The sequence below is a fragment of the Cottoperca gobio genome, chromosome 2 (genome assembly GCF_900634415.1).
Source record: "Cottoperca gobio chromosome 2, fCotGob3.1, whole genome shotgun sequence".
Lineage (NCBI taxonomy): Eukaryota > Metazoa > Chordata > Actinopteri > Perciformes > Bovichtidae > Cottoperca > Cottoperca gobio.
In genome coordinates, this window is record NC_041356.1 from 5212632 (window position 1) to 5240202 (window position 27571).

Sequence of the window (27571 nt, forward strand, 5' to 3'; positions counted from 1 at the left end):
AGTGACTGACTCACAGGTCAAGCATGAATGTTTCTGGAGTGAGCCTCACCTCTTTAAACACCTTCATCGCTATTTTCTCTTACTCACCAACGGGGGAGAAGAGGCCTGCATGTTTGATGTCCTCTTAACTCCATACAGAACGGAAGTGCCCACATTAGGCATGACAGGAACTTACTAAACAAGAGTTGCAAGGTCACAACCTTTACATTTGTCCAAACACTCGTGGCATGTGCGTTAGCTGGGACAAACTTGTACACATCACTACAAGCACATATGCACACATATTTTGTAGATGGCAGCAGAGGTGACTAGAGTTGAAAGAGTTTGCCCTTCAGCTCAGATGACCAAAAAATGAACAACTTGTCTGCAAAAATCTACCCTTCCAGGGAGCCAGTGTTTCATTTCATTGGACATTAGAAAGAATTAGTAGCTTCTCTGGAGCTTTTGATCGTATCATATGATCTTCCTGAGGTAAGGAGGATCAAACTCTTAGGCCAACAATTGTCGAGTACTCCGTAAAAGTAGATTCTGCGATTCTAATCCAATACACTTTTTGTCCATTTCAGCAAATCTCTTCACCCTGTGGTGAAAATAATCTGGTGTTCAGCCCAGGCTCTGAAACTGGGAAACAAACAGTGGATCGGACCGAGCCTCGAGGGCTATTTTATTTTACATTCAAAGCTTCTATTGAGGTTCACAAGATAAGTTTCGGAAGTCCGTTAGGGTGGGAGGGCAACGTGTTCTGACTGCACCGAAAATGTTTTTGAAAGGCTAAACGCCAACAAATATGGATTGAAGCAGAATATTTCATTAAATAAAAACATGTTTTGGAAATGATTACATCTATCTTTTTTCAATAAATGTTAACTTTTGGACTGAGACAATAACTGAGACGAGGACTCTCAGTGCTCACTATGCATGTCAGAGAGAAGATGAAAGTTCCCCTCTTGTCTTCTCCTGAGGACAATTGTGTGATACAGCTACTAAATGGATATTAATTTGACTTTGAAATGTGAACACTGTGATCCAGGTATGAACCAAGTATGGCGACTTACCAAAAATATCCAATGACCCTGCGCCAGCTACTACAGTAGACAGAGAGCTTCAGGTCTGAGTAGCAGAACTCCAGCCTGGTATTAAACCCATTGACTGGCACAAACAAGCAGCTCTCCATCTGAATAGAACAAATACCTTTCTTCTGTTGTCAATAAATAGCTGCGGCAGACCCCAAATTAGATCGGTTGAGTCACCAAGGCTTGGCTAACACAAAATAGCTAACAACTTGTTTCCTACTGCGATAAATGAGTGTCACATTCTCTCCGCTTCAAAGGACAAAGCCAAGATTTAAGAAAAACTACTTTTTGGACTTTCATTGAAACAAAATGCTTATTAAATTTAGCATCTAAACTGGCCTGTCACTCACACACACAAACCCACACCTGTCCATTCTCTATATTCTCTCATGTGACATGTGCTTTTCTCTCTTGTGAAAGGGCCAGAGGCTCATACTGTGCTGCACACAAACACACACACAGCACCTGCCTCTTTGCAGTATTCTCTTAAGTGTTCGCTTGAGTGTCTCATTGCCACATCGCAGCATTGGAGGCCATTAAAAAGCCATTTAAACATCTGTGGCTAATGGTTTATTATAAATAGACAATGTGCTACAACCACTGTTATTGCTGTATCAAATGCACCAGCTGGTATGTGGATTATATACATAGTTAGTACATTTGAGATTAACAGGCCCAAGGTAATTGAGGCGGCACATTTATCAACACACCTATAAAGTAATGAGAGGATGGCTGCAGGCCATTTTGGTGCAGGACACTGTAGTGGAATGTGATCCAGGCACACGTATCACTTCCTGGGTTCTTGCTGTATGAAGGTGTGTTAGTTTAACACCAATGGGTTATATTGCTGGGGTTGTGGTGTAGTCGGCCATGGACTGTATAAAATATGGACGTTAGTCTCCATGACGTTACCCATAGGTTTCTAAAGAGCTGTTATAAAGCTGAAAATGGGCGGATCCATCCATCATCATCTTGCCTCTTTTGCTATCCACACGGACTGTTCACCTGCATTCAACCAATTACTGATAGAACGAGATTGGTCAATACTACTCAGACTACAAAAGGACACCAGAACACTTCTGATACCAAAATCTTGCCTTCAGATTCTGCATTAGAGGTTAGTTTAACACTGAATGTGGTAAGCGAGAAGTGGGACAACAATCATGTCCCTCATGGAAGAAAAACATGAATGCCAGGGAAAAAATATTTGTGGTTTTGCTTTTTAAAACCATGGGAATCCTTTGATTGTACAGGTTTAACCAACTAAATGTACTTAATCATCATAGTAAGTTTTTTCAACTTCATTTAACTCAGCTGATCATACTTGCCTCCTTCATATGTTTGCAGTCCAAAGAACCAACATAGGTCAGGTTGGTTTCCTAAGGATCTGTGAAGGGGTTCCTCAAGGCTCTGTTCTAGGACCACTTCTGTTTTCCTTATATATTTATATTTTTTCACAATTAAACATTTATATTTATATGTATATGATATTTTGTGTAGTAAAGTAACTTCTTAAATATTGACAATATCCAATCTACAAGTAGATTGTTCGGACCTGGAACTGGTACCTATTGATCTTAAACATGTATTAATTGAAAAAAAACAACATCCACCACCAACCAAAAAGGTATTTGGGTGGATTATTCCTTTGGACTCTCTGATTAGCTTTCTTAGAAGTTTCCAGGGATGGTGGAAACTTAAAGACGGGCTTGACCCTCATATATGGGACAAGATGACCTTATAAAAAGGACCAAACCCATTTTTACGAAACGCAGACACCTATAAATATAGAAGCACAGCTAACGTTTACAGGCAAAATTATATGGTGCTATGGTGGCTGTCCTACCCACTAAGCAAAGAGGTCCACAATCATAGTTTTATTGGATATGGTGTATGATTTCATGTATGTTTATATATGCCTATGAGCATGCACATGCATACAGACATCTACAGTAAGAGATATTTAGAGTGTGAGGTTGAACTGTGAAAGAGAAAGGTCTCTTTGGATTTGGGAGAGGGTCTTTGGGTGAGGAGGAAACTGGGTGTGTGAGAGCAGTAAAACTGGGAGGTTGGAAAAATGATGCCCCCTGCTTGAAAGAGGACCAGTATGACAAAGATGAAAAGAACCAAAGCTCAATAAACCCAAATAATGCTTAACTTAAAACTATAAGGAGCCGGATGAGAGTGGTGCACTGCAAAAAATCAAGAAAGAATGATGCAGATTAAGAAATTGATAATTCATTTAAGAATATTCTTGGAAAGAGCAGTGGAAAGGAGAGAAATTAACACATTTAGGAATTTATTAGATTTAAAAAACATCTTTGGATGTTTTTTCTTGTTCAGCAGTTGATCACCCCTTTTTTTCCCCCACAGAAGTGCCCATCTCAGTTACTTAAGTGATTTTATTAATACAACATGTATTGCCATTTTCATTTGTGGCTAGACTTTGACTCTAGACAAACTTATTTTTGAACAAACTCGCTCAACTTTCTAATTTTAAATTCTCAAGGAAAAAGGTTTAAACTGTCAGTTCCAGCAAAGATTAAACAGCTTAAGATGGATATTTTTTTTCCAGGCAGGCCTGAACTTGAACAAGCATCAACACACACGCACAGCGAGTTGTCAGCGAGCCATCGCGTAACTCAAAGCAGTATCTTTACAGCTTTCATATCACCGTGACGACGACCAGTCTGCATGCCAGCAGAGGGTGATTGGGTTTGACTGACAACTGACTGATTTGCCTTCAAGGAATACTTCACCCACACAATGACCATTTGTTCTGTATATCAATTACTGAATAATGAATATACAAATGGTCCTTTTGGGAGTGAAGTATTCCTTTAAAGACTTGTGTGTGAGACACGGGCAGACGCAGCAAAAACATCCTCGTTAAGCCGTTTATTCCTGCGTTTGGTCTTTAAAAACTATTTTCCACGTATAAAAAAAGACATACGTTTAGGCTTCAAATTGGAATCTTTGCAGCAGAACATGAGAGAAGAAAGAGCTCCACCCTATCAAGGTATGATGTGACAGTCCATCAGTGAAAGAGGTGTCATGGTTGGTGTATCAGTAACTGGCACAAGGAAAAGTGTTGCGGTTTTATATTTGCCATGTCTGCCTCTCAGTCCATGTATCACCAAGTGTCCAGCTGTCACAGTTTGAGGTAACATGACGTGACTATCAGTGTCTGTCTCCACGATTGCTTTTAGGGTGATGTCATCCATCCGCCTGTCAGTCATCTGAGTGACTGTCATGAAAAACTATCTGTCTGACTGTCTGTACATCTGACAACCAGCTGCACTCCACGTCTGATTCATGCAAGTCTTTGAAACGGAGGAAATGTCAGATCCAGCTGCAGATTGGGATTTTTAGCGAGGTTGAGTTCTACAGAGATTTTGATTGGTTAAACCTGAATAAGTCACTGGCTAAGTAAAGTTCCATAGACAGCGCTGTACTGATGGGGAACAAGTGATAAGAAACTCCAATCATCATTAAAATCAGCATTCATGTTTCTCAATCACTTTGAAAGTGTTGAAAAAAAACTAAACAAATAATCTGTGAAATTCGACTTTGTGTGTGTTTAATTGTGCGTTTTATCACTTTTCTTTGTTTTCTACAAAATTCCACCGGGCACCTTTAAACTCAACCACTGGGCCTGCTCCCACCCGCTCCTCTCAAAAGGGCTCAAGTTAGCATCTTTACATATGAACAAGAACTTAATTATATTGTGAGTGTAACATTGCCTCGGATATAAAAAGAGGACCAACAGGGTCACGTCAGGGTGTTTTGCTGGCCTGCGTGTCTGCCTCTGTTACGTCTGGCCGTCTCCTGACTGGCGGGTTAGTTTCCTGTGCATCTGTCCATCCATCTGTCTTTCACTCAGGAGGATCAGTAGCTGTCATAAAAGTGCATCTGCCTGCTGTCTACCTAGATGTTGGTCTGTCATCTCTGTCTCTTTGAGAGCTTTGGGGTGATGTGTTTGACTCTCAGAGACAAAAAGCTTGTGCCTGCTGTAAGCACTGCACTTCAGGGGTACAGTAACACTCTTAAGCATTTGGATTTGTATACCTGTACCGACAACAAATGTCCGATTTAAAAAAACAACACAACTATTTGTTTTTAAAGTAGAAAAGATTTTGACGGAGACACTTTTTAGAACTTACAAAAAAGGCTGAATTTACTAAAAATCAATGACACGCAAATAGAAAAAGACCAAGGCAGAACAGGTGGCAGGTCCTAAGAGATATCTAGACAGACAGTAGGAGAAAAGTGGCATTAAAAGATGAGGACTGGCTCAGCGGGGTTTCTAGGATGGGATTTGAACCTGCTGCTACAGCTCACAGTGCTGTCAGCAAGAGGTCTGACTAGAAGCATTACGTGCTCATGCAAGACACACACATTGCTTTTAATATACCTGACCGCTCTCCACTTCTGCACTATTTTGTCGGCCACTTTCAGTGTGTAATGGGTCGACACCAAGTGTAAACAGTATAGTAAATGTTTTATATCTGCATGTGGCAAAGTTACGAACGTGTGTTTATGGCAGCGAGGGCTGGAGAAGCTGCAATACTGAGTTTTTTCAACTGGGTTCCTACAGTTTCAGGTAAATTAGATTTAAGACTTTTTAAGGCTTTTAAAAAAAATGCCATTCAGAATAAAATATAAGATTTTAAATTTTTTCGCTATCGGATCTACGTGATTTTAATTTAATTTAATTAAAAAAAATAGATGGTACCAATTATTTGGAGATTTTACATGCAACATCAGAAAAAAACTATTCATAAAATCTTAGCATTTTTAAGACATTTTAATAACAATCTAGGACTTATTTTTATATGAATTCATTCAATGCCTTTTAAGCCTTTTTAAGTATATCCTATATTTTGTGTTTACTTTACTTTGGAAACTTGCGTTGAAGGACCAGGAAGACAAAGAACATGAATATGGAAACATATATATTTATACACAAACAAATAAAAAGTTATAACTTTTCAAATACTGAACAACAAAGTATCGTACATGCATTGTATCCCAGTCGAAGCTGTCTGCAGCTCACATGAAGTTACCAACCAAGCTCCCTCATACTTTTGGTACACCCAAATTGCAGCTCTCTCATAAAATGTTCCACACACAAATTGCTCGCTCCATGATTCAGTTTATACCATATAGGTGCCAAACACACAGGATGCAACCACGTTGACATGGAAACGCAATAAACAGACAAACAGACTCTCGTGTATGCGGACAGAATGAACAAGAAGTCGTATTCTTGTCATTTTGTCTCGAGGTAAAAAGAGTGAGGAGATGGTGTAGAAACGCAAATTCTGCTATTTCTTTTTTTGAATTAGTGTGTTGTAGGCAGTTATACAAGGCCATTTAAACTCACAGAGGTATATATTGTTAAGAAGGTAATCCCAAGGCCTTACAGCACTACTCACCAACCAATGCTGCTGAGCTGCTCCCAGTCTCTCCTCAATTTGACTAAATTCCTTAATCTCTCCTCATTCAAACTTAACAGCAATATACCAAAAAGTGACTGCAAATCTTTGCAGAAGTCTGGTCTTCCCTGCTTCTATCTGCCTCTCTGTGCTTGTCTCTCTATCTGTGTCTCTGTCTCTATCCAGCTATTCCAGACATGTTTCAGGGCTCGGCCCCAGCCAAATATGGGATGAGGGCGGCAAACAAGGAAGACAGCCTGTGCTGTCACTGGGCCCTCTGCCCTACTGTAAACCACACACACATACACTGGAACACACACACTCTAATTCTCCTGTGGCAAGACATTATGTTTAGTGGTTATTTTCATTTTCAGAACTCAGGGGATCGTTGTATTCCAAGAACACATTTAAGTGGCCATTTGCTTTCACGCTGAGTACGTTTTATGACTTTTGGTCAAATTAGAAACATATGAAACATTCACTTGATACACTAAAGAGGCTGCATGAAGCACTTGTAAACAGATCCGTTCTATTGGGAGGGTTACCTTTTGTGTTAGGTCTGCCTTTGTGTTTTTACATTGTTGCAATCAGTTGATATTACTTTTGTAAATATAAAAACTTTGCTTTCATGCCATAATTTGCCACATCTCCTTTACTAGTGCACAGTGGACTGGAGTAGATCCGGGAAATTAGCACCCCATGTACGTACTGAATCCAGAAACCATTTGGAATTGGGGATCGTCTTGAATCCAGAATCCAAAGATTCACACCTTTAATTTCTATCTCACACCAAACTATGGAGTTGGTGTCACTTTTTTTTCTTCAAAGTTACAACCAAAATTGCCACCAACAGCATCTCTCCAAACATTTGGTTTCTTCCTTTCATTGAACAAAAGACTATTTGTGCCGTAAAGCTTTAGAAATTCTGCAAATTTTTGTCACAATGCCAATGCTGATATGAGCAATTTTCTGAAGTTAATACGACGCACCTGTCATTTTCAAAAAAGCAGATTTTCCTGTAGCAGTGCAGTCGCTCTATGGCCCAAACGCTGGCCTTTTGACAGGTCTGACTTCTGGGTCGACAGCTGCCACCACACCACGGTGCTATTAGTGGAGCAAAGGCAAGCCGACAAACACAAGGTGCACTGCACACACTCTTAACATACCAAATAAAAAACTGCAGAACACCCATACAAATGTACAAACATTTACAGGCATACACAGACCCTTATGCACGCCTACAGAGCACAAAAAACAACAGCAAACAGCTGGACTAATACGGTACCTTTACACACACACACTTGATGCCATTAACAACTGCGTAAGTGCAGCACTTGTCGCATACCTTCCGTTAAAGAACACTAAAGACGCCTCTCCTTGCGTTCCCCGTGAGCGTGTACATCAGAATGATATTCACACAGCTCTAAGCTACATAATCCTGCAGACCCTTTTAAGACACCCATCTTTCGTTGACTCATCTCAACCGGATTTCAAAGGTCGCTGGACTTAAAAATGGCGTCAGGATGAGTTAGCCGAGCCCCAGATGCATTCAGACATCAACGCCTGAGGATAAAACATTCGTTTAACACCCGGACAAATAAGCAAGTCTGGATTCTCCAAATGATACCTGATGAGTGATTAGGGTCCACTGTACTGCAGCGTGTAAAAATAGGCCATTCTGTCATGTACGTGTTATTCGTGTGGCATCATTGTATGCGGTCATCTGGATTTTTCCAACTCATGTATTCATTAACGTTCTCTTCGTGCTCTTTTTCCCAATGGTAGTTAACGACTTTATCCGACAACGACAACAACCCTAACCCTAACCCCAAATTAAACCAGACTAATACTTTGAAGAGAATGCTTTGTTTGCTTTGTGCTTGAAGACTTACCCTAATATATTCATGGATGCTATACAGTATATTACTATTGTGTTGTTTAAACATGTCAATACATGTATGTACCTTATTCATACCAACTGTCCTTTACGCCAGTATGACAGCAAAATACAAATGGGTATTAAGTTTGATTCTATGTGGTCTTGAAAAAGCTTGACTTGAACTGAAAACCCTGTTTGAAACAGCTCTCCTGCAATTGTGTTGAATGTCTTTTTGGCTCTGTATCATTTCAGTGTTACATCTTCCAAAACAAGCAAGACCTGCTCCGTTCCCCGTCTGTTCAGCCCTTGTAGAGACAGACACTTTGTTCCTGCACCAGCTCCTCCGAACATTCCCGTTCTCACGTCCAACGCTGCAATTAGATAAATGAATAAAGTGGCCGAGAGGTTTTTCTGCTGAGTGCTCAGAACCCTACCACCCATTCAATTAGGATCAAACTTGTCCTGGCCATTCCCGCTGACCTTCTTGCAACACAGCAATTACCACTACGGTTCTCTGGGGATGTTCGTAAAAATGAAATGGGTTTGTGTGAAGCCATAAAAAAAAATCCTATATATATATAAAAGTGGATGCAACACTACAATGGCTGCCAAGTCCTGACTCCATTGAGTGCGAGTACATCCTCCTGTTTTCTCACATTAACAGCAATTATCATGAATCTCATCATCACTGACTGTCAGCTATGTTAAGTGGCTACACACATGCAAAGACATTCAGGGATCTGGTGGAGTTTAGAACAGCACAAACAATAAAACAGAGGAAAAAATAATTTACTTCCTCTGGCACTTTTCTTGGACAGCGATGGGAGGAACATTTAATTCAAAACAACTTTGTTTTCACACCAATCTTAAAAGTATGTGCGTATCAATTTGTGGGGTGATTTTGTGGGATCTTTTTAAACATCAGTCAATTTAAAAATATATATTTTTGCAAGGTACAGAAATGAGGAAGGGGGATGTAAAGCACGCAAATGGTGATTTGAGGTTATGGGTTTCTTTTTTCACATTCTTCATAGCAGTGTTGATTATGTATGATGGATGGATGGATGGATGGATGGATGGATGGATGGATGGATGAACATAGTGGTTGAAATATAGGGATGGATGCCGGGGCGGAGAGTTGGTTTATGTGATTGATAGATGATTGATGGATGAATAAGAATATTGGTCGGACTACAATAGGACAGGAAATGTTGCTTATTGAAAATCTGTTGTATATGTTCACCTTAATGTATTGTTGTTTTTTTAACGTTTGAAAGGATGTTCAATTAAATTCAAGACAGGATATTTCATATATTTTTGTTTATAATGTATTCCCAACCACGGGTGACCGAGTCTTTGCTGTATATCATATTTGAGGTATTTCTTGCACTGATACTCCTATGGTTGACTGAATAGGTAGGAGGGGGTACATGATACAGGCTGACCAAATTTCAAATTCCTGAAGCACTACACACTACACCGCTCCTCCACTCCCTTCACTGGTTACCAGTGGCTGCCTGAATCTGGGGACCCACATACCCCTCAAATAAAACCCCCATTGATATCAGCAGTCAGCAGAAAGTCTCCACACCTTCCGTCGCAGACCGAAAACTGAAAATCTGTTTCGACAGCACCTTGGCCGATAATAAAAAAAAACTGTTATTTCTGTATGTTGCACTTACAGCGGTTTGGCTCGTTTAAAGCTATTGTACTTCACGTAAAATGATTTCACCTATTTGATGCTAATGCATTCTTATTGTTCAGAGTTGAATCCTCATTGTTTGCACTTGTTGTAAGTCGCTTTGGACAAAAGCGTCAGCTAAATGTGATGTAAATAAGCTGGGAGTGGATGGAGGTGGGTTTGGGAGCTCTTGTGGGACTTGGGGTTGTCGGCGTCTCAGGTTACAGCCCCCCCTGGGATGTGGGCAGCCTCTGGCAGGGCGACTGACGCCCCCTATTTCTGCAGTGCCTATTTAAAGGACTAATTGACAGACCGGGGGAGGGGGACTGCTGGGGCAGCTCAGAGAAGCAGAGTTTAGAGGAGGAGAGGTGGGCGAGGAGGAAGAAGACACAGGTGGATCTTCTCTTCAGGAGAGTGCAGAGTGCAGAGTGCATCAATGCCAGAGATCTTGACCTGCGGCAGTAACTAAACAATGTGATTTATGTGTACTGAACTTTGAAGTGTGGCTCTGAAACTTGTACGTCAATTAGTGAAACTGATATCTGAGATTAAAATTTTAGTTTTTTTGTACTAACAATAAACATTGCCATCATTTGACCTTGAAATAATAGGAGGAAATTAAGTTCCAAATAAAAGTAAGTAATATACTTCTAAATTCTATAAATATTTTATTTAAATGTACAGTATGCAAGTTCATCCTCTGAGAATCTTAAGGAGGAAATCAAACTACCAACGCAGCAATATCAGATTTGCCATCATGTGAGTTTAAAGTCTCTAGCTGTGGTTGAGAGGAGTGTGTGTGTGTGTGTGTGTGTGTGTGTGTGTGTGTGTGTGTGTGTGTGTGTGTGTGTGTGTGTGTGTGTGTGTGTGTGTGTGTGTGTGTGTGTGGACATACCGAGCTCGCCTTCCACAGTCTCCTCACAGCGCTGGCTGAAGCTCTCATATGAGTCCCAGCGGATCAGAGGGTCCTGGGTGTTGTAGTCCACAGAAACGCTCGGCCCGTTCTCCAGGTGGCCCAGGCCTGAGGAACACATGGCATGATGAGTCCTCACACCAAACGCAAAATAAAAACACAATAAAACTTCCAAATATCTACAAGTTGAGAATCAAATACTCCAAGAAAAATACATAAATAAAAAAAAAACGAATGTTACACCATTTTCTCCTTTGTCAGGTAAAATGGATTACCTCTGATTTTTTCAGGAGCATATGAGAAAACAAACTCCACCTTCCCATACTCTGGGAACCTTTCATCTGTATAGAGACACAGTATAAAAACAGTATTTTTAAAACGATGGAAACAAAAAAAACTGCACGAGCATTATAGTGAAACATACAAATTCCAAAAACAACATTGACAATCACAGACTAGATGTACATATTTCATATTCAGTTAAGCAAAGTTAGGGCTCATCATTTTCAGTTGTTACTTCAAAAAACAAATCTGTGCATTTAAAATACAGTAAAACCTGCATGATAAATATATATTTTACAGGGCAAACATTCTGCTGTTTCAATGTTTATTCTAATTTTCTAATATTTCAAGGAAGGTTGAGCTTTCTCCTAATTAGCTCCTCTTTTGCATTTTCTTCCATCATTTTTATTATTATTGAATGCTGAGGTGCCTTCACTACCAGAGGACCCTGTTTACTATACAAATATGTGGAACAGTGCCCTCTTGCTGCAGGGCACAAAATAACCTTTTCATCCTGAAAACCAGTTTAACTAGAAACTACTTTAGTAACAACTGACAACAATTAGCCTTAAAGGGACGGTTCATCCCAAACTCAAAAATACAAATTTTAATCTAGATTGTTTTTGTGTGAGTTGCCGAGTGTTGGAGAGATGTCTGCCATCTCTACAATATAAATGGAACTAGATGGCACTTGTTTTCTGGTGCTCGAAACCCACCCACCAACTACTGAGCATGAGCCTCTCGACCATGAGTATAAGCACGCTTCCTACTGCCCGGTGATACGATAGAAAGAAAGTAGTTCCTACAAGAAACTGCTCACAATAAGGTCTGTGGATTATCTTGAGTAACCGTGTCATGATTTCTGGAAAGAGACATTACTGTTGAATTTTTTAAATGTATTTTTTTGCTGCTTTGAGCAACACAAGCCGAGTGCCATCTAGTTCCATTATATTAGAGAGAAGGCCGACATCTCTACGGGTGATAATTCCAACACTTGGCAACTCACACCAAAACTATCTAGATAAATAGCACTACAGGTAAGAGGGAACATATGTCTTTTTGATTTAGGGGTGAACTGTCCCTTTAATGTACTTTTATTCAACACATTTATTTTCTTTATGATATGATACAAACACACAAATATAAAAATGTAAAATCACACTCACCCAGAGAGCCGTTACCTTTGAAGGTATCATCCAGCTCGTTCTTTCCAAACACCACTCCGAGGTCGTGGATGGCGCAGGTGTGGAACTGCACCCTGAACATCACGTCTCTGGTGGAGTTCCTGAACCTCTTGTGGTAACACTTCAACTACGGCGAGTAAGAAAGAAAACATCAACACGTTAATCAACGTATCAATCAGCATTCGTGTCAGTATTATAAATAATAAAATCTTACCAAGATGTCTCCCTTCAGAAGCAGGCCGGGCTCAATAGTGATGCAGATACTGGTGTTGCTGTCTCCTTGCACATTGCTGTAGTAAAAACAATAATAATGTCTTGTATAAATCCAATAACTGGGACAATATAGGGTCTGCTTTGCCCTGGATTCAAACACAAAAGATTTTCGTACTATATTCCTGACGTATAGACTGGTTGCATTGCCTGGTAGATCTTCAGGAACGGGCGGCAGCCTGCGAAGGGACATAAACAAGGACCTTGAAGAAGCATTTCCAAGAAAACCAGCAGATTCCTTCTGTTCTTTTAGCAGAAGCAGATACTCACCTCCTTTGGCCTCAAAGTTGGGTATGCCGTGCATGATAACATGATGCAGGAACAGCGGCTTGTTGTTGATTTTTATGTGTCCGGAAAGAAGGCCGTTGAAGTATTGCACATACCTGCAAACAAAAGAAAGTAAGCATTGAGTCCAAAATCTCTAAATCATGGTTTTAAACATCAACTATCTTTATCGCAAAAACAACCAAACTCCTTTCACAAAAACAGTAATTTTACCTCACAGAAGTTGCCGGTCAACTCGGTCGGTTGGTTTGTTTGTTTTATTGTGTGACTTTGGTTAGTTCTGATTTGCATAAGTCTCACAATAACACAAACAAGGCAGCGGTAGACGGGCAACTTCCGTGTTCTGCGAGGTAAAATTACTGTTTTTCCCAATGGAGTCTGGTGGCTTTGGCGAGAACATAGTTAACAGCTTGAGTTCCCCGTGGGAAACATAGACATTTTTCTAGATCAGGGTACAAAAAGAATCGAAGGCGGGTATTATTTGATGGACAAGTTTGGTTAATACTTGGTACAGGGTTATTTTGATACCCAGCCCCACCCACTGCCTGTCAGCTCCAACAGCCGAGCCAGAAGTGAATCCCACTCTGACTATAAAACAACCTTTATCCACCACGGGAAATGTCAAAGTGAATTGGTGTGTACAGAGGCCAGTCGGGGGTCTGTTGAGTTAGTATGGTCTGGTTGTTAATGATGATAATGATGATAGTACCAAACCTGACCTTGACCGTGGGGTCGCCACATGCAGATGCCCCCCCCTTGCTCTGCTGTCAGTGGCCAGATGGTTTAGCCTCGCTGAAATTCAATTAGACTGAGCGGGGATGCCACGAGAGCAGCGCTGAGAGTTTACAGTGTGTGTGTGTGTGTGTGTGTGTGTGTTTGTCATATGAGACGTATCATGTTCTGTCTTTTATCAATGAATGATCCCATAAAAAAAGGATTTGCATGACGCCTTTGAAACATCAATGTACTGTACACGTCAAGTAAGACTAAAGGTTAATGAATATTCTTTGATTTTCTGTACCGTCTCCTGTATTTCTTTTCATTTAGTTATTGACATTATTGACAGAAACTTTAAACAATTAAGTCCATTTCCAGCTGAATCGCATGGCAGCCTATCTTCTCAGCATGGTCTCAGCTTGTTTGCTGTAGCATTGTAACATTTCACGACCTATATGGTGATCATTGAATGCAACACGTAACACATATAATCCAAACTTTTAAAAGATTTTATAGCCGTGGTAGGTTGAGCTCATCTCTTACTCTTGATGTTAATGTCACACATACCAGACCATAATACTTGCAGACTCCAGGGGCAGAGATAATTATACCCGAAGCAGGAAATAGCAGCGTGGCAGAGGGCAAGCCTATAGACCTGTTAGAGAATGGCTTGCTGCCTGATTCCCAAGCTGAAATTAAGCGGTGTTAAGTCCCCTGCTGTTTCCTGTGTTTCCTCGTTTACTCCCTGTAACCTTTGCTCTTCTTTTCCAAGAAGCAGATGGAGGGAGACGGCGAGGGGTCAAGTCTATAAGCAGTTAACTGTGTAGTAATGCTAATAATATAGTAGGAGCACATTTATGAGTTAAAGGAGGATGTCTCTGAAGATACTCCACCCTGGAGCTGCATTCAAAATAAGAAATAGTTTAAATACTTTTAAACCACTCTTGATTGGTTTGACCCGTTCTAGTTTGGAATGTACTCTGCTGTTCACGAGGAGGACATTAACTCGAGACACTCGATGCTAAAAGTGGAGAAAGATTGGAGGGAAATATGCTCTGACATGGTAAGGAGACAGGAATGAGCTGCCACCAAACCCCGCAGCCTCCCCAGAGACACCAGTGGAATCCCTCAGACAGACAAGATAGATTGCTTCTCCCCGTGCCGTGACGTTTACTCACAATTATCCCAATTAAAATTAAACTGGAGATAAACAGAAAAAAGAAATGGAAAGAATTTCTTCTGTAAAATGTTTTCTCAAACTAAATGAGAGAAATGGACACAGATCAGTCAGACCGTCTTGTTGTTCAGTGCTGCAGGGAAGATGTAACGTTTTGTAGGCAAACCAGGAAGTTAGCATCGCCTGGTTCCCTTGACAAAAGGCAGATGGGACTTTTCCATTGGATTTATTGTTGGAAATACACTTCTGTGGCAAAACAACAGTTTATGATACTGACACGTTTTGCTCAACAAGATAATCTTTACAAGTGAACATTACTTTTATGATTTTTGAAGAGTAAATGCAGTCGCCAGAAAAAAAAGCTAGCGTCGGGCTACCGCTACACCACAGTTGCATAATTTCACGTCACCACTGAGTAGATGAGTGTCCGTGTTCGCCGCGATGATGTTTAATGTCCCCGACAGCCTCTGTAGTCTCATTTAGCCACTTGTTAGCGACACGTAAAAGCTTCAAAATTCATGCGTTGGGTATTTACTGACAATCTCTTAAACTTGTGTTCACCAATTAATTCCTGCAGCACACAGGCAGGCGTAACAGGGGCTGTTGCTGGGGCTGTAACAGAGTATGGAAGTGAGGTAATAACTGACCTTATCTGTGACGGCTGACCCACAGGAAGTGCTTTGTCCTCGTAGAAGCGCCTCATGGCAAACCTGTCCAACGCCTGGTCAGCACTGCATGACACAAAGTTACACTAGTTATTATTTGTCGTACTAGAGTGCATTTTGCAGTATTAGCCATTACCGCCTGTGTTATTCCCAAGTTTGCGAGATGTAGAAACACCCCCTGGCCTTCATCAATTACAAAGCAGCTTTAAATCCTTCTGGCTTCATCCCACCTATTAACATCTGGCTGAATTAAAGATTGATGACATTTTCTTCTTCTCACAGAGCCAGAAAAATAAGCTGGAGTGTTTTGCCATAATAATCACATCGGTGTTTAATTTTCAAGGCTGCTCAAGTCCCGGACCTTGAGGCCTCACTGTGATTGATTGGTTCTCCTGTCCTTATAAAACCTCGTGAGGAGGAGATTCAAAGCACTCAAGTACTCAAATCACACTTTTAAAAAATATATTGGCAGCCTAAATTCTTCACCTCTGCAGATCAATGTCCAGCCAATAACAATGTAATACTGAGTTTCAAGAAGTGGTTGGCTGTGTCTGCGGATGGTGACATGTTTGATACCTTGCGGATATGTTGCTGTAGTGCATGTACGCAGCCACCACCACCCCTGTTCGACCTCGGTTCCCCTGTGACACAGAAACAGACACAACAAGACTCAGTTACATGATTTCACTTGAAACGCTTATTTGAAAAAGGAATAATTTCAAAGGGGATATTAAAAAGATCTCGGTATGAATCATAAACAAACAGAGGAACAAATACATCCTAAGATGTGATCGGCTGGTCGGTAAGATGCGTTAATTATATCTGGAAAAACCCCAAAAGTTGGAAAGATGTTTAAGATGAAATAATGTTTAAGCACTCTGCTGGTTTAAAGTGACAGGTGCGAAGCAGAGAAAAATGTTTTTCCTACTTCATCTGGACAAAAATTGTTATTTTGCTATTTTCTTGCAATATATCTTTCATAACCTGATTTATAAAACATTTTATTATCAGTATTTTCTGATTTACTGTATTGAGTGATACAAAGACCTAAAATTCCCTCTGTAAAAAGCTTTGACTATCCAAATGAGCGTATATTTAATAAGATGATGCATCATTCGTCAGTGGGTTCAATCTTCTCATCTAACTCGGTGAGACATCAAACTTATTTTCAAAAATGTTGAACTATTCCTTTAAGAATATCAGAAGAAGGGTGTCTCAGTAGTACACCGATCGTCCCAGCTTTACCTTGTTGTGTAGTACCACTACGTTGCGCGGGTCTCCATTGAGCCACGTGTCGATGGCCTTGCACATGCTGCAGATCTTGTCCAGCGCAGGTGCATGGTTGTCCGGCCAGCCAAACTCCAGAACCTGAAGGGGATTATGAGATAAATTATTTCTGTTTTATAATTCCTCTCAAACATGAGCTCACTTGATAGATGTACATGCGTTACGTGTGTCTGGATGATAATAACGAAGGCAATCCAGCCACTGAGGAGTTTGTACCTTAGGGTTTAACTTTGATAAGTCACTCCTCCACTCGCTCAGGTTGAGAATCTGAAATCAGAAAGAGAACATATATAAACATATACTCCTCCTCACTATTTACAAACCAAATGGTTAATTTGCCATTCAAAGATCCATTTCAGATTTGTTTGTCACATTTGTTTGCTTCTGATATTCAGTTATTTGTCATTTACTACCTCACAGGCTTGTTAAACATCTAATTCAAGGACTTTTCAAGGAGTCTCCAGGTCTAATTCCCACGTGAAACAATGACGCAAATGCCTAGTTAACGTTAAGTAAAAGAAATATCAAAACAACTTACACAAAATATATAAATTCAAGCACTTTCAATGACCCATATCTATTTTCAAAAACGTTCAAGATTTTTCCCCCTGAACTTTCAAGGATTTCAAGGACTCGAGCGAGACATGACCTCATTAATTCAATTTGATTATAAATGAATAGTTTAATTTATCGCCAGGTTGTCGTCTGTGCAATATGTTTTCCAGAGCAAAAACTAAAGATCCATGTATTTAGAATTGACAGCCTAGATTATGAGATTGTAGTTATTACTGCTACTCAAAGCACTAATGGAAATGTGGTCCATTTTAAAACGATGTCCCTTCAAGACCAAAAAACATCAATACAGAGTCACATTGAGATCAAAAAGATAAAGCGATGAGTTGTGTCTCCAGGTTTTACTTGCGGGTGTGTCCCTCACCAGATAGTGCTCGCCATGTTTGGACCGCAGCATCGTCGCCACCTCCTTGAGGTTGGTGGTGTAGCTGCGTTCCTCGGCGCCGGCGGGGAAACACACAGAGATGATCCTCTCTGTGATGTAGACCAGGTCCACCTCATAGCTCTCCTCCATGGCCTGGACCACACTCTGAATCCTGGAGGGGCAAAGAGTGTGTTTAAGTTAGGATCACTCATAACTGCGTTCCAATTTTCAACTTGTTTATAGCTGCTGTGTGAATATTTCTAGAACGCTCCAATTTCTCTCGGGGACTAACGACAGAGTCCACTTGATCAAATGTAAACTCCCGCAGCTCACTCTTATATTTCTTGGAGAGGAAAAGATCTACAATCCTTCACTGAGTGTTGACACGACCTCTGCTGATAGTAGGCAATCTATTTCACCGGCCAAACAGCGATCAGGTTTATTGGCCGGTGAGCATACAGTAAAGCCCTGCATGAGACGCAGCCATGCCTGAAGGATAACAGAGGTGGAATTTACATTCCTAGAAAAAAAAAGGGGAAATATCCAGCACAAACAATTGTTTTTTTTTTTATCATCAAACAGAGTTGAGTTTAGGATCAAAATGGATTACACTTCACACAAGTTGCAGAATTTATTCCGCTTTTTGTCCAAACAATCGTTTTGTAATTCGAGGAGTCATAGAAAATATGTCAAAGATTATGTTGTGAAATCAAAGGAGGTTTTAAAAACTGAACAAAGAAGATGCTTAAATACTTTTTGGTTGAACTGATTATGCTTTATCACCTAATTTATTCCATATACCTTCACCATTCCTACCGCTATGTTTTCCTGACTAAATATCATCTGCATAGAGAATAATACAATCGTATAACAATGCTGTTTCTTACCCCGACTGCTTTCGCCTTATCTCCACACTCTTGCAGGACCTCGTAGATCCCTGGAGAGCACACACACACACACACACACACACACACACACACACACACACACACACACACACACACACACACACACACACACACACACACACACACACACACACACACACACACAGTGGGGGAGAGAAAATAATTCATAAGCAAACTGCCTCTGGTAATGAAGAGGATGTTGTTGAATTACAATCTGACACAACGTATTAGGGAAAAGTCCAATCAAAGAAACAAAACTGTTCTGGAGAAAAAGAAAGACGGAGAGAAAAGAAGGAGGAGAAAAAGAAGGATAAGAATTAGGAGCAGGATAAGAAGAGGCGGAGGAAGGATATGAATGAGAACAAAGCGAAAACAAACAAAAGACTTAAAGAAGGAAAGACAAGAGAACAGCAGAAAGGAGAAAAGGAAGAAGAATGGATTATGGGAAAGAAGAAGAAAGATAAATGGAAGAGGAAAAAGAAGGAGAAGGAAAGAAGAGAAAGAAGCAGGAGGAGAGGAACAGGGAAAGGAGAAGAGGCATGGCAAGTGTAGGAAATGGTAGATGGAAAAGATGGAGAAAGAGAAGGATGGGAGATAAAAGGAAAGTAGGAGAAGAAGAAGAAGAAAGAGAAGAAGTGTGTTCGAGGAGAAAACCATCCAGATTTAACCACACTTTAATGATCCTTTCCTGTATCTGGTTATTTACTAAGAGTGGAAGTTAGGCTGTTTCACTGTGACAGGGCTGCAGAGGGGAAAATGTTTCTAAATGTGCCGTACTGTCGAGGAATCGCTGCATAATAAATGCTGGAGTTGGCTCTTCCTCTTACTGTTTGTCGGCCCAGAGGAGATCTTGTCTGTGTGAGTCAGCCGCCATCAAGAAGATGAAGCCGTCCAAAAAGAAAGAGTGACAGCTGAACGTATCTTCACAGACATCCTCTACGTTTTTATCATCAGAAAGACTGAGCCTTACTGGTCGAGTGGTGAAACGGGAGATATTTGCATGAAGGATCTCTAACCATGGCGCAAGGTTAAACACACAGCTCAAAGCTCTCTCCATATTGCTGCCGAGTGGCTTTCTCACAGATGAAGCTAATCCCACCCCCAAGAGCCGGAATGGGAAGCATAATTCTCCGTGATTTGACAGGAACCAGATGCTAGGCGAACCGCGGACGATGGTGTTAGCAAAATGAAACAGCCTGTTCGCATGGGGCTTCGGGGGTGTTACGCTGGTACATTTAACAGCACAGGAACAATCTGTTGTCTTGTAGCAACACGGATGCATGAACGCCTCGTGAAAGTCAGTGCAGCATGTAAAGAGAGTGGAGTAAACTATCTGTCCGTTTAAATACATCTTTGGGACTATACCTTATACTGTGCAGTTTTTCACATTCCTTGGAACGATTTTACCCATTTCTTCACAAAACTACCACCTAGTAGTTATACATTTAAATATATTGTACATATTAAAATTATAAAAAAATTCTTCTAATCTATATTTATTTATTTATGATTTTTGTACTTATTTTTATTTAAAATTTTATTTTATTTTACAATGTTTATGTAATGCAGCAATACACCAAAGCAAACTCCTTGTATATGGAACCGGATTCTGATTCTTAAATTTCATACAGTTAAAGGCTGGTTCTCATTGTTAAAAGAAAAATAAATATATCCTTTGAAAATATTTCCTGTGCATCCAAAGCATGATATTTTATTCTTCTAAAGCTCCATTGTTGTCTAAAAACAATTTTGTATTTTGAGTCAATCCTTATCCTTTAATTAAATTTGGCGGTTCTAATTCACTGTTCGTACTGATACCTACAAAACTAATGTGCGACAATTCGTAAATAACCCACGTAATCGTGAGGCAGGACGTGCGGGGCTGCTTCTAAAGAAGTCCGGTCACGTAGTATAAAAAGTAACAACGGTCGGACTTTCACCCAGGAGGCCGCTGATCGTGTCCTGTGCGAAACAAAAAGTCAACGTTGACTTATTTGAACTTCCTTTTGTTACGTAACTTACGTACGTGGCGACCCAAACGTTGATCTTTAAAAAAAATGAATCTGCTCAGGAAGACCATGGGATTTGATCAAAAGCTCCAGAACAACTAATTGACTTTCTAAAAGGGTTTTGGCAACGGAAAAGCACACATTTTAAGCAGGAGATAAGTAACATTTCACGACCAAAAGAACATTTTGCAGCATTTTGTACTTCCCGTGTGGGAGTGGCCTACCTTGCTGAACATGTACTCCGTGCTCCACCTCCACGATGAACGCAGGTGAGTGAAACGCCTTCGAATGGAGCTGCCCAGAGGCATGGCTAAAGGCACGGGAACCACTTCTCTAAGTTGAACTATTTAGATCATGAAATAAAAACTCTCGATTGTCTTCTCCCTACTTTCTCCTGCTCTCTCTCCCTCATGCCCACTTTGTGTTTGGAACCACTCCTCCTTCGCTCTCATTATCTCTCATTATTTCTGACTCCCTCCCACCGCTCCTCTCGTCTTCCTCACTCCCTTTTTTCCCTGTTTGTTGACTGTATGAATATTCTGTATGTTTGTGCATCACTGCCGAACATGTGTTTGACATTATTCACCCTGAAGAGTCTAGCGACTGAAGCTGTACCGAAGCAAAGAATATGGAATGAAAACAATATATTTGTTTAAATTCTATCTTGGTATTAGTAGTAAAGCGGCTACACATTACAACGGTTGTACAATTGGAATGAACACTTTGCATTATAATCATATACTATAAGCAGTATAATCATTTTAAGTAAGTTCATAATGCATTATATACATGGGCTTGCAAAATAAATGATCAGCAATTATGATAGTTGACCATATAAGTCATTATAAAATGCTTTATAATGTGTTATGATTATTGTTTTAAAGCATTATGAATATTTATGAGTGCTAACAACTATAATTATACAGTGCTATAAGCAGATTCTAACACATTATAAGCATGCTTGAGGCTTTGTTCAGTCCTACAAATGTACAAACAGTACTTTAATTTACAGCATCTCACTCTCTATCATCCCCTGAGACACAAACTGATTCAAAAAGTCCCCATAATGCACTTGGATGACCCCACAGGCCCCCACACTGACCCAGTTATCGTCACGATGGGGCATTTCGACTCAAAACCACCATGGATGGACTGACCAAATAAACATTCTGCACCCCCCCCTTATGTCCTTACACTGCGCACATGCACACACACACACATGCACACACACACACACACACACATGCACACACACACACACACACACACACACACACACACACACACACACACACAGAACCCATATGATGATGATACTCGGATTAAGTGTTAAGGCAGAAAGCAGGGACTGGATGATAAATCAGGATAACAACCTCAGCTGAGGAAGCAACTCATTAGTATGTGAAACGTCTGGTTAGAGGAGCTTTGTCTCTTGTACTTTACTTTTGTTTGTGACAACTTTCTATAATCACAGCCAAAACAAAGACCATGTTGAAGACAATTAGTAGCCTCTGTCTTTTGTATTTTAGTGCTAGCATTTCTTGTAGTACTTCCTTAATTACACCCACATTTCCCAGGAATGTTTCGCTTGCTAAAGAGCATGTTGCTCCTTGTATCCACCTTTAATCCATTGTTTTGCTGTTTGTGCATTTTACAAAAGAGGATGAACGCAATCTTACGCCTCTTATTGCACAAAGAAAATAGCATTTGCTTCTTGGTATTGACGCTGAAGGAATACTACACAATGATCTATTTTTTGACTAGAAAACACTGACTCCTGGTAAGTTTGATTCACAGCTGCTCTAAAGTAAGTCTTGCAGTGAAGAAACCCTCTAAACATGCTCAAAAACTACATTGAACGTAGAATATGAAATTGTCTGCCACTAGGGGTTTCGATAACAAAAGACGGATAATTTAAGATTTAAAACATTCCGTAAATCAGTCAGTCCCTGCTTTTCAGACTCTTATTTCTCCCTCTGTAGACCTTCTTTTTCTTCTTCTGTCTTTCTCTGTGTAAGGTCACAGACAGTGAATTAATCTGCACACAGACTGGTGTACACAGACCAATCTGTGTTTATAATCTCACTCTGAATCACCGCCGCAAATTCTGCTGCCGATCCAAACATCCTGACGCAAACACTGACTCATTATCGTGACTCACAAAAGAAGAAGAAGAAGAAGAAGGCAGACAGGGACAGGGATGCAAGACATCAGCGCTGCTTTTATCTTTTGAATAAATGTTGCTTCTGGTTTCATGAAAAAGGAAAACAAAGTCATGAGCACCTTATAATCTAAAAACATTTTAAACAAGCGAACAACATTCTCGCCTTTGTGACTGCTGCCTGGAAGAATCTGTTGTTTTTTGTTTGTTTGCATTAGTAGTGGTTCTCTCCTCTCTTGTCTTCTTTGAAACCCAGTTCCCGTGCCCACACCCTTCACGCTTTAGCAATGTCAAGCTAAACATGCACGCATAGTCCCGGGCCAGGCCTTGGCAGCCATTCCTGGCACACACGAGAAACAATTTGCAGTGAACTGGCAGCAACAGATGTCACGGCAGCTTTTCTCACTTTGTAAGGTATGTACTAAATATTACTTTACACTGGCACAGAGCAGAGAGAGGGTTCCATCGTTTACCTCAGGTCACCTGGCTGTACTCAGGGGAGTACCACTGGGCTGTTATCCTGGACCTTTTTATTGTTAAGATTATTACTTTGTCAATTAAGAGTTTTATTTACTTCTTTATCATTTACAGTTTCCACTTCATGATCACCTTAATGTAGAGAGGGGTCCTTTTAATTTAAAGTCATGTAAGCAGTGTTGGAATGTACTAAGTACAAGTATTTAAGTACACATTCTAAGTACTTTTTCTTTGCTTATTATTTACTTTTTATTACTACATTTTGGAGGGAAATATTGTACCTTTTACTCAAATAAATTGATCATTTTAATTACTTTGGTGATTCAGATTATTGATACAAAATATAAATCTATTACTATCTACTATAAATTATGATACATTATTAATATTATTATTATTATTATTATTATTATTATAAATTCAGCTACCCATTATTATATAAAGTAATTTAATAGCAATATCTAAGGTAGACTTAGTAAAAAATTTGCTCCATGTTTACCTGCTGCAACATTAATGCATCAAACATTAAAATCACATTTTATGAAATATATATTATTCTGAAATGGGCCATTCTGCATATTTAGTATTTTTACTTTTGGTATTAAAAGTATATTTTGATGTAATATAATTTTACTCAAGTAATACTTTTACTTGAGTAAACATTTCAATTCAGGACTTTGACTTGAGTATTTTGACACTGTTGGTATTACTACTTTTACTTTAGTAAAATATATGAAAACTTCTGCATGTAAACCATGTGCCAGCCACCAGCATTAGTATTGCACGGTGCTGCCACCTTCTGCAGTGTGCAGGAACACCGAGCATTTATTAATTGAGTATACTTAAACACAGAAAAATATAAGTTTTCCTGTGCCACACTCCAGACTCCAGACTGTAGATTGTAGAAGCGAGAACACCCAGAATGTCATACATGTATGTGTAAAAGGGTGTTCACATACAGTTGGCCATATACTGTGTATAAGGCTTGTTATCCCAGCGCGTTGCTGCATAACAATAACTGCATTTATGAATGAACTTTTAGAGCATGTCTCGTTGGCATTAACGCTAATAAAGAAGAGGTGTTACTCACCGGTGTATCTACATGCTTAAATGCCAGCTGAGGAGTGGGAGGCTGGAGAGAGAAGTGAGACAGAGTCAGTGGGTTAGTCATTGTTTCTCTCACAGCGAGGAAGAAACAACATGGTGAGTGAGAAGGATGAGAAAGAGAGAGAGAGACAGACAGAGAGAGAGAGAGAGAGAGAGAGAATATATCTGGCTGTCGGTGATACACTCATTCAATCAACCTCGAAGAAAATAATCTTTCTGTCTCTGTGATCTATGTTCCTGACATAGATACTCAAACTCCTGATGAAGGGAGTCCATTTCCTGGACTGGCTCAGCTTAAATGGACTATCAGGAACATCAGGTTCAAACACGCACGCACGCACGCACGCACGCACGCAAGAAGTGATTTTGTTCTGCTTTAGTACCATCTAATAATGTAATAATTTAGATGGAATAACGCAGGAAAATGTCATAAAATGTTCACGTAACCTCATCAAAAATGTCATGGACTATTTTTCTGTAACGTTAGCCATCTTCTTCTGATGTTGTCTAATCTAAGATCCTCTCTGGTCTAACCAGGGTTGGAATTTGGCTGGTAAGTGACTTTTTAACATCATTACATTATCCCTCAAAATGATCAGTTTTGAAAAAACATATACCCACGTGAAAGGTATCACATTATTGGTACGACATTGTATTACATTATTCGGTTTTAGAGAGGCAGAGATGTGGAAGCAGAGACAGTATGTAGGAAGTGGAAAGAAAGTATGTGACAGAGACAGAGAGAAAACACACACACACACACACACACACACACACACACGAACACACACAGAGTTTGACAGTGATCCATGTGTTAAGGAAAATCTCTTAACTGAGTTAAGTACAGCGTCTTAAGCTGATGTGAGCTCTATAAACAAAAGCAGGGACTGTTTAACAAGCTGCTGCAGTCCTTTAAAACGGCCAGCGTCCAAAGTAAATAAGTGAAAAGTCGTTACCGTGGCTTGGAATGTTCCTAATTTGGTCATATCATCCGTACTTAATCTTGAAAAAATATAAAACAGGACTGACTGTGCCACTTCTTTTTATTTGACTATATTAAGTAGAAATCAGGAGAATGAATCAAATTGCTATCCCTGCTGCTGCTCTAATCATGTCCCGCAATTTGCTGAGCGTGCATTCTTTATGGAAAGTGAGTGAAATCTCCCATTTCAAGCTCATTAAACTGAGAATGACTCAAGCCTCAGTGTTGCACTGCGTACATTTTGTCTTGTAAAGGAGCAGCCCCTAGAGGAAAGGAGAATAATCACTTTGACTGCAGCTCAGTGTCTGCCCTCCTCTACCCTGTGCAGCGTTCAGATAGCATCACACCAAATCAGACAGTTAAGATACTTCTTAGGTTCTCTGGGTGTTGCAACTGTGAACTATAGTGTATATATATATATATATATATATATATATATATATATATATATATATATATATTTAATGTATAGTATGATGCAAACACTTAAGTGCCCAGTTTAAATGTAGCAAAGGAACTTTATCGCATGTCATTTCCAGTCCACACTATTCTCTACTGTCTTCTCTCAAATAAAGACAAAAAAAAAACAACTTGTCAAAAGTGAAAGCTCATTAAAAATGAAAAGAAAAAAATAAGTATAAAGATACCCTGTGGAAATAATATTTTATTTATATCTGATTCACATTCCTGCCAATGCTTTCACCCTCTGCACTAAAACGCACCAACGAACGCAACGATGCGTCGACAAAGGCGGTGAAGAATAAACCGCTGTGAAGTAAACATGGACGTGAAAGATGCAAGATTCAAAAGTAGATGTTTTGTTAGACCTCATTGTTATGATCAGAATCAGAATTTGTTTATACCGAGTAGGTTATTCACTGACAAGGAATTTGCCCTTGTGTTTGGTGCGTACACTAAACATACTGCAAGTGGCAAGAACATAAATATAGAATAAAGAAATGACATTAAAAATATGAAAAAAGATACTGTAAAGAATAATACAACAAATGTGTACAATATAACTGTATTTCTAATGAGAGAAGAATGTGCAAAATAAACATAAACATGTGGTTATATAACAGCTGTGAGGCAAGTAGTGTGAGAAGAAGGCCATATTTAAGTTTCCTTATTTGGTTAGATATATGTAACTTTTTATAAGCCCAAATAAACTACTGCGCATTGACACAGCGTCATTGTCACTGCATCATCGCCATCAAACCCTCAGCTGACGACAGGACACAGAGGGTGTTTGATTTGTACAGACAGCATTTCCCTGTGAGGAAAAGGAGGAAGCTCTTATGGTTATAGCCTCTGACCTTTGACCTCACAGTGCACCCTTTGTGTGGTTCCGCCACAATTCCACGGAGGATCATAACGTTATGAAGGGGATTTCAGAGGTCAACAAGGTCTTTGTGCACAAAACACACACACACACACACACACACACACACACACACACACACACACACACACACACACACACGCACGCACACACAGTCGTGCACATGTTACTCACCAGCTCATTGTTGGAAGGTACTTGACATGATGTGGTGACCTGTGAATAGAGAAACAGAGAAGAAGTGTATATTATGTGACCTTTAAGTAGATCGCATTACAGTAATAGGAGAGACAAAACCATCCTCGCATCTCAAGTACTTTAGGACTGTGTTTTAAAAACACTACTGTAAGAATTGTGTCTATTTTTGGTAGAAACGGGGAGGGAGAGACATCTCTGAGTGTTTCCTCCTGAATGCCTGAGTATTCCCTTAATCACCCTCAGCAGTACAGAAATAACCATTGCCTCATAAAAAATAAAAAAAGCCTCTTTTTACTGTTTCTCTGTGTGGGAAACATGTCAGGGCCACTCCAGGCAAATTCACATTTGGCACTGATTCACATTGAGAGAGAGCGCTTCCTGTAAAAGTCAGAAAACAACTGAACTATGCTGTCGGTTCACACAAGGGTTGAAGCGTTAAACTATGACTTTATAATTTGTTTTTTCCCATGGTGCTTTTGTCTGTCTGAGAGAATCCAAGCAAAAACACAAAGTGCCTCATCAAGCATGTCTAAAACTATTTCACTAACAACAACTAAAGGTCAAACATCATGTGAAAAATCCCATTTATCATACACAGTGTG

General features: G+C 39.9%; 1 protein-coding gene across 1 annotated transcript in view; it reads right to left on the reverse strand.

Moving 5' to 3' along the window:
- The window catches only part of tns1a (tensin 1a), an 87469-nt gene that overhangs the window by 18718 nt on the left and 41180 nt on the right, over nt 1-27571 (reverse strand). Inside the window, 14 exon segments of the mRNA XM_029444912.1 lie at nt 10967-11092; nt 11260-11325; nt 12433-12577; nt 12665-12740; nt 12839-12899; nt 12991-13103; nt 15547-15630; nt 16141-16205; nt 16810-16932; nt 17068-17118; nt 17789-17960; nt 18676-18725; nt 24434-24475; nt 26949-26987. Of these exon segments, the coding sequence (XP_029300772.1) occupies nt 10967-11092; nt 11260-11325; nt 12433-12577; nt 12665-12740; nt 12839-12899; nt 12991-13103; nt 15547-15630; nt 16141-16205; nt 16810-16932; nt 17068-17118; nt 17789-17960; nt 18676-18725; nt 24434-24475; nt 26949-26987 (1213 nt within the window).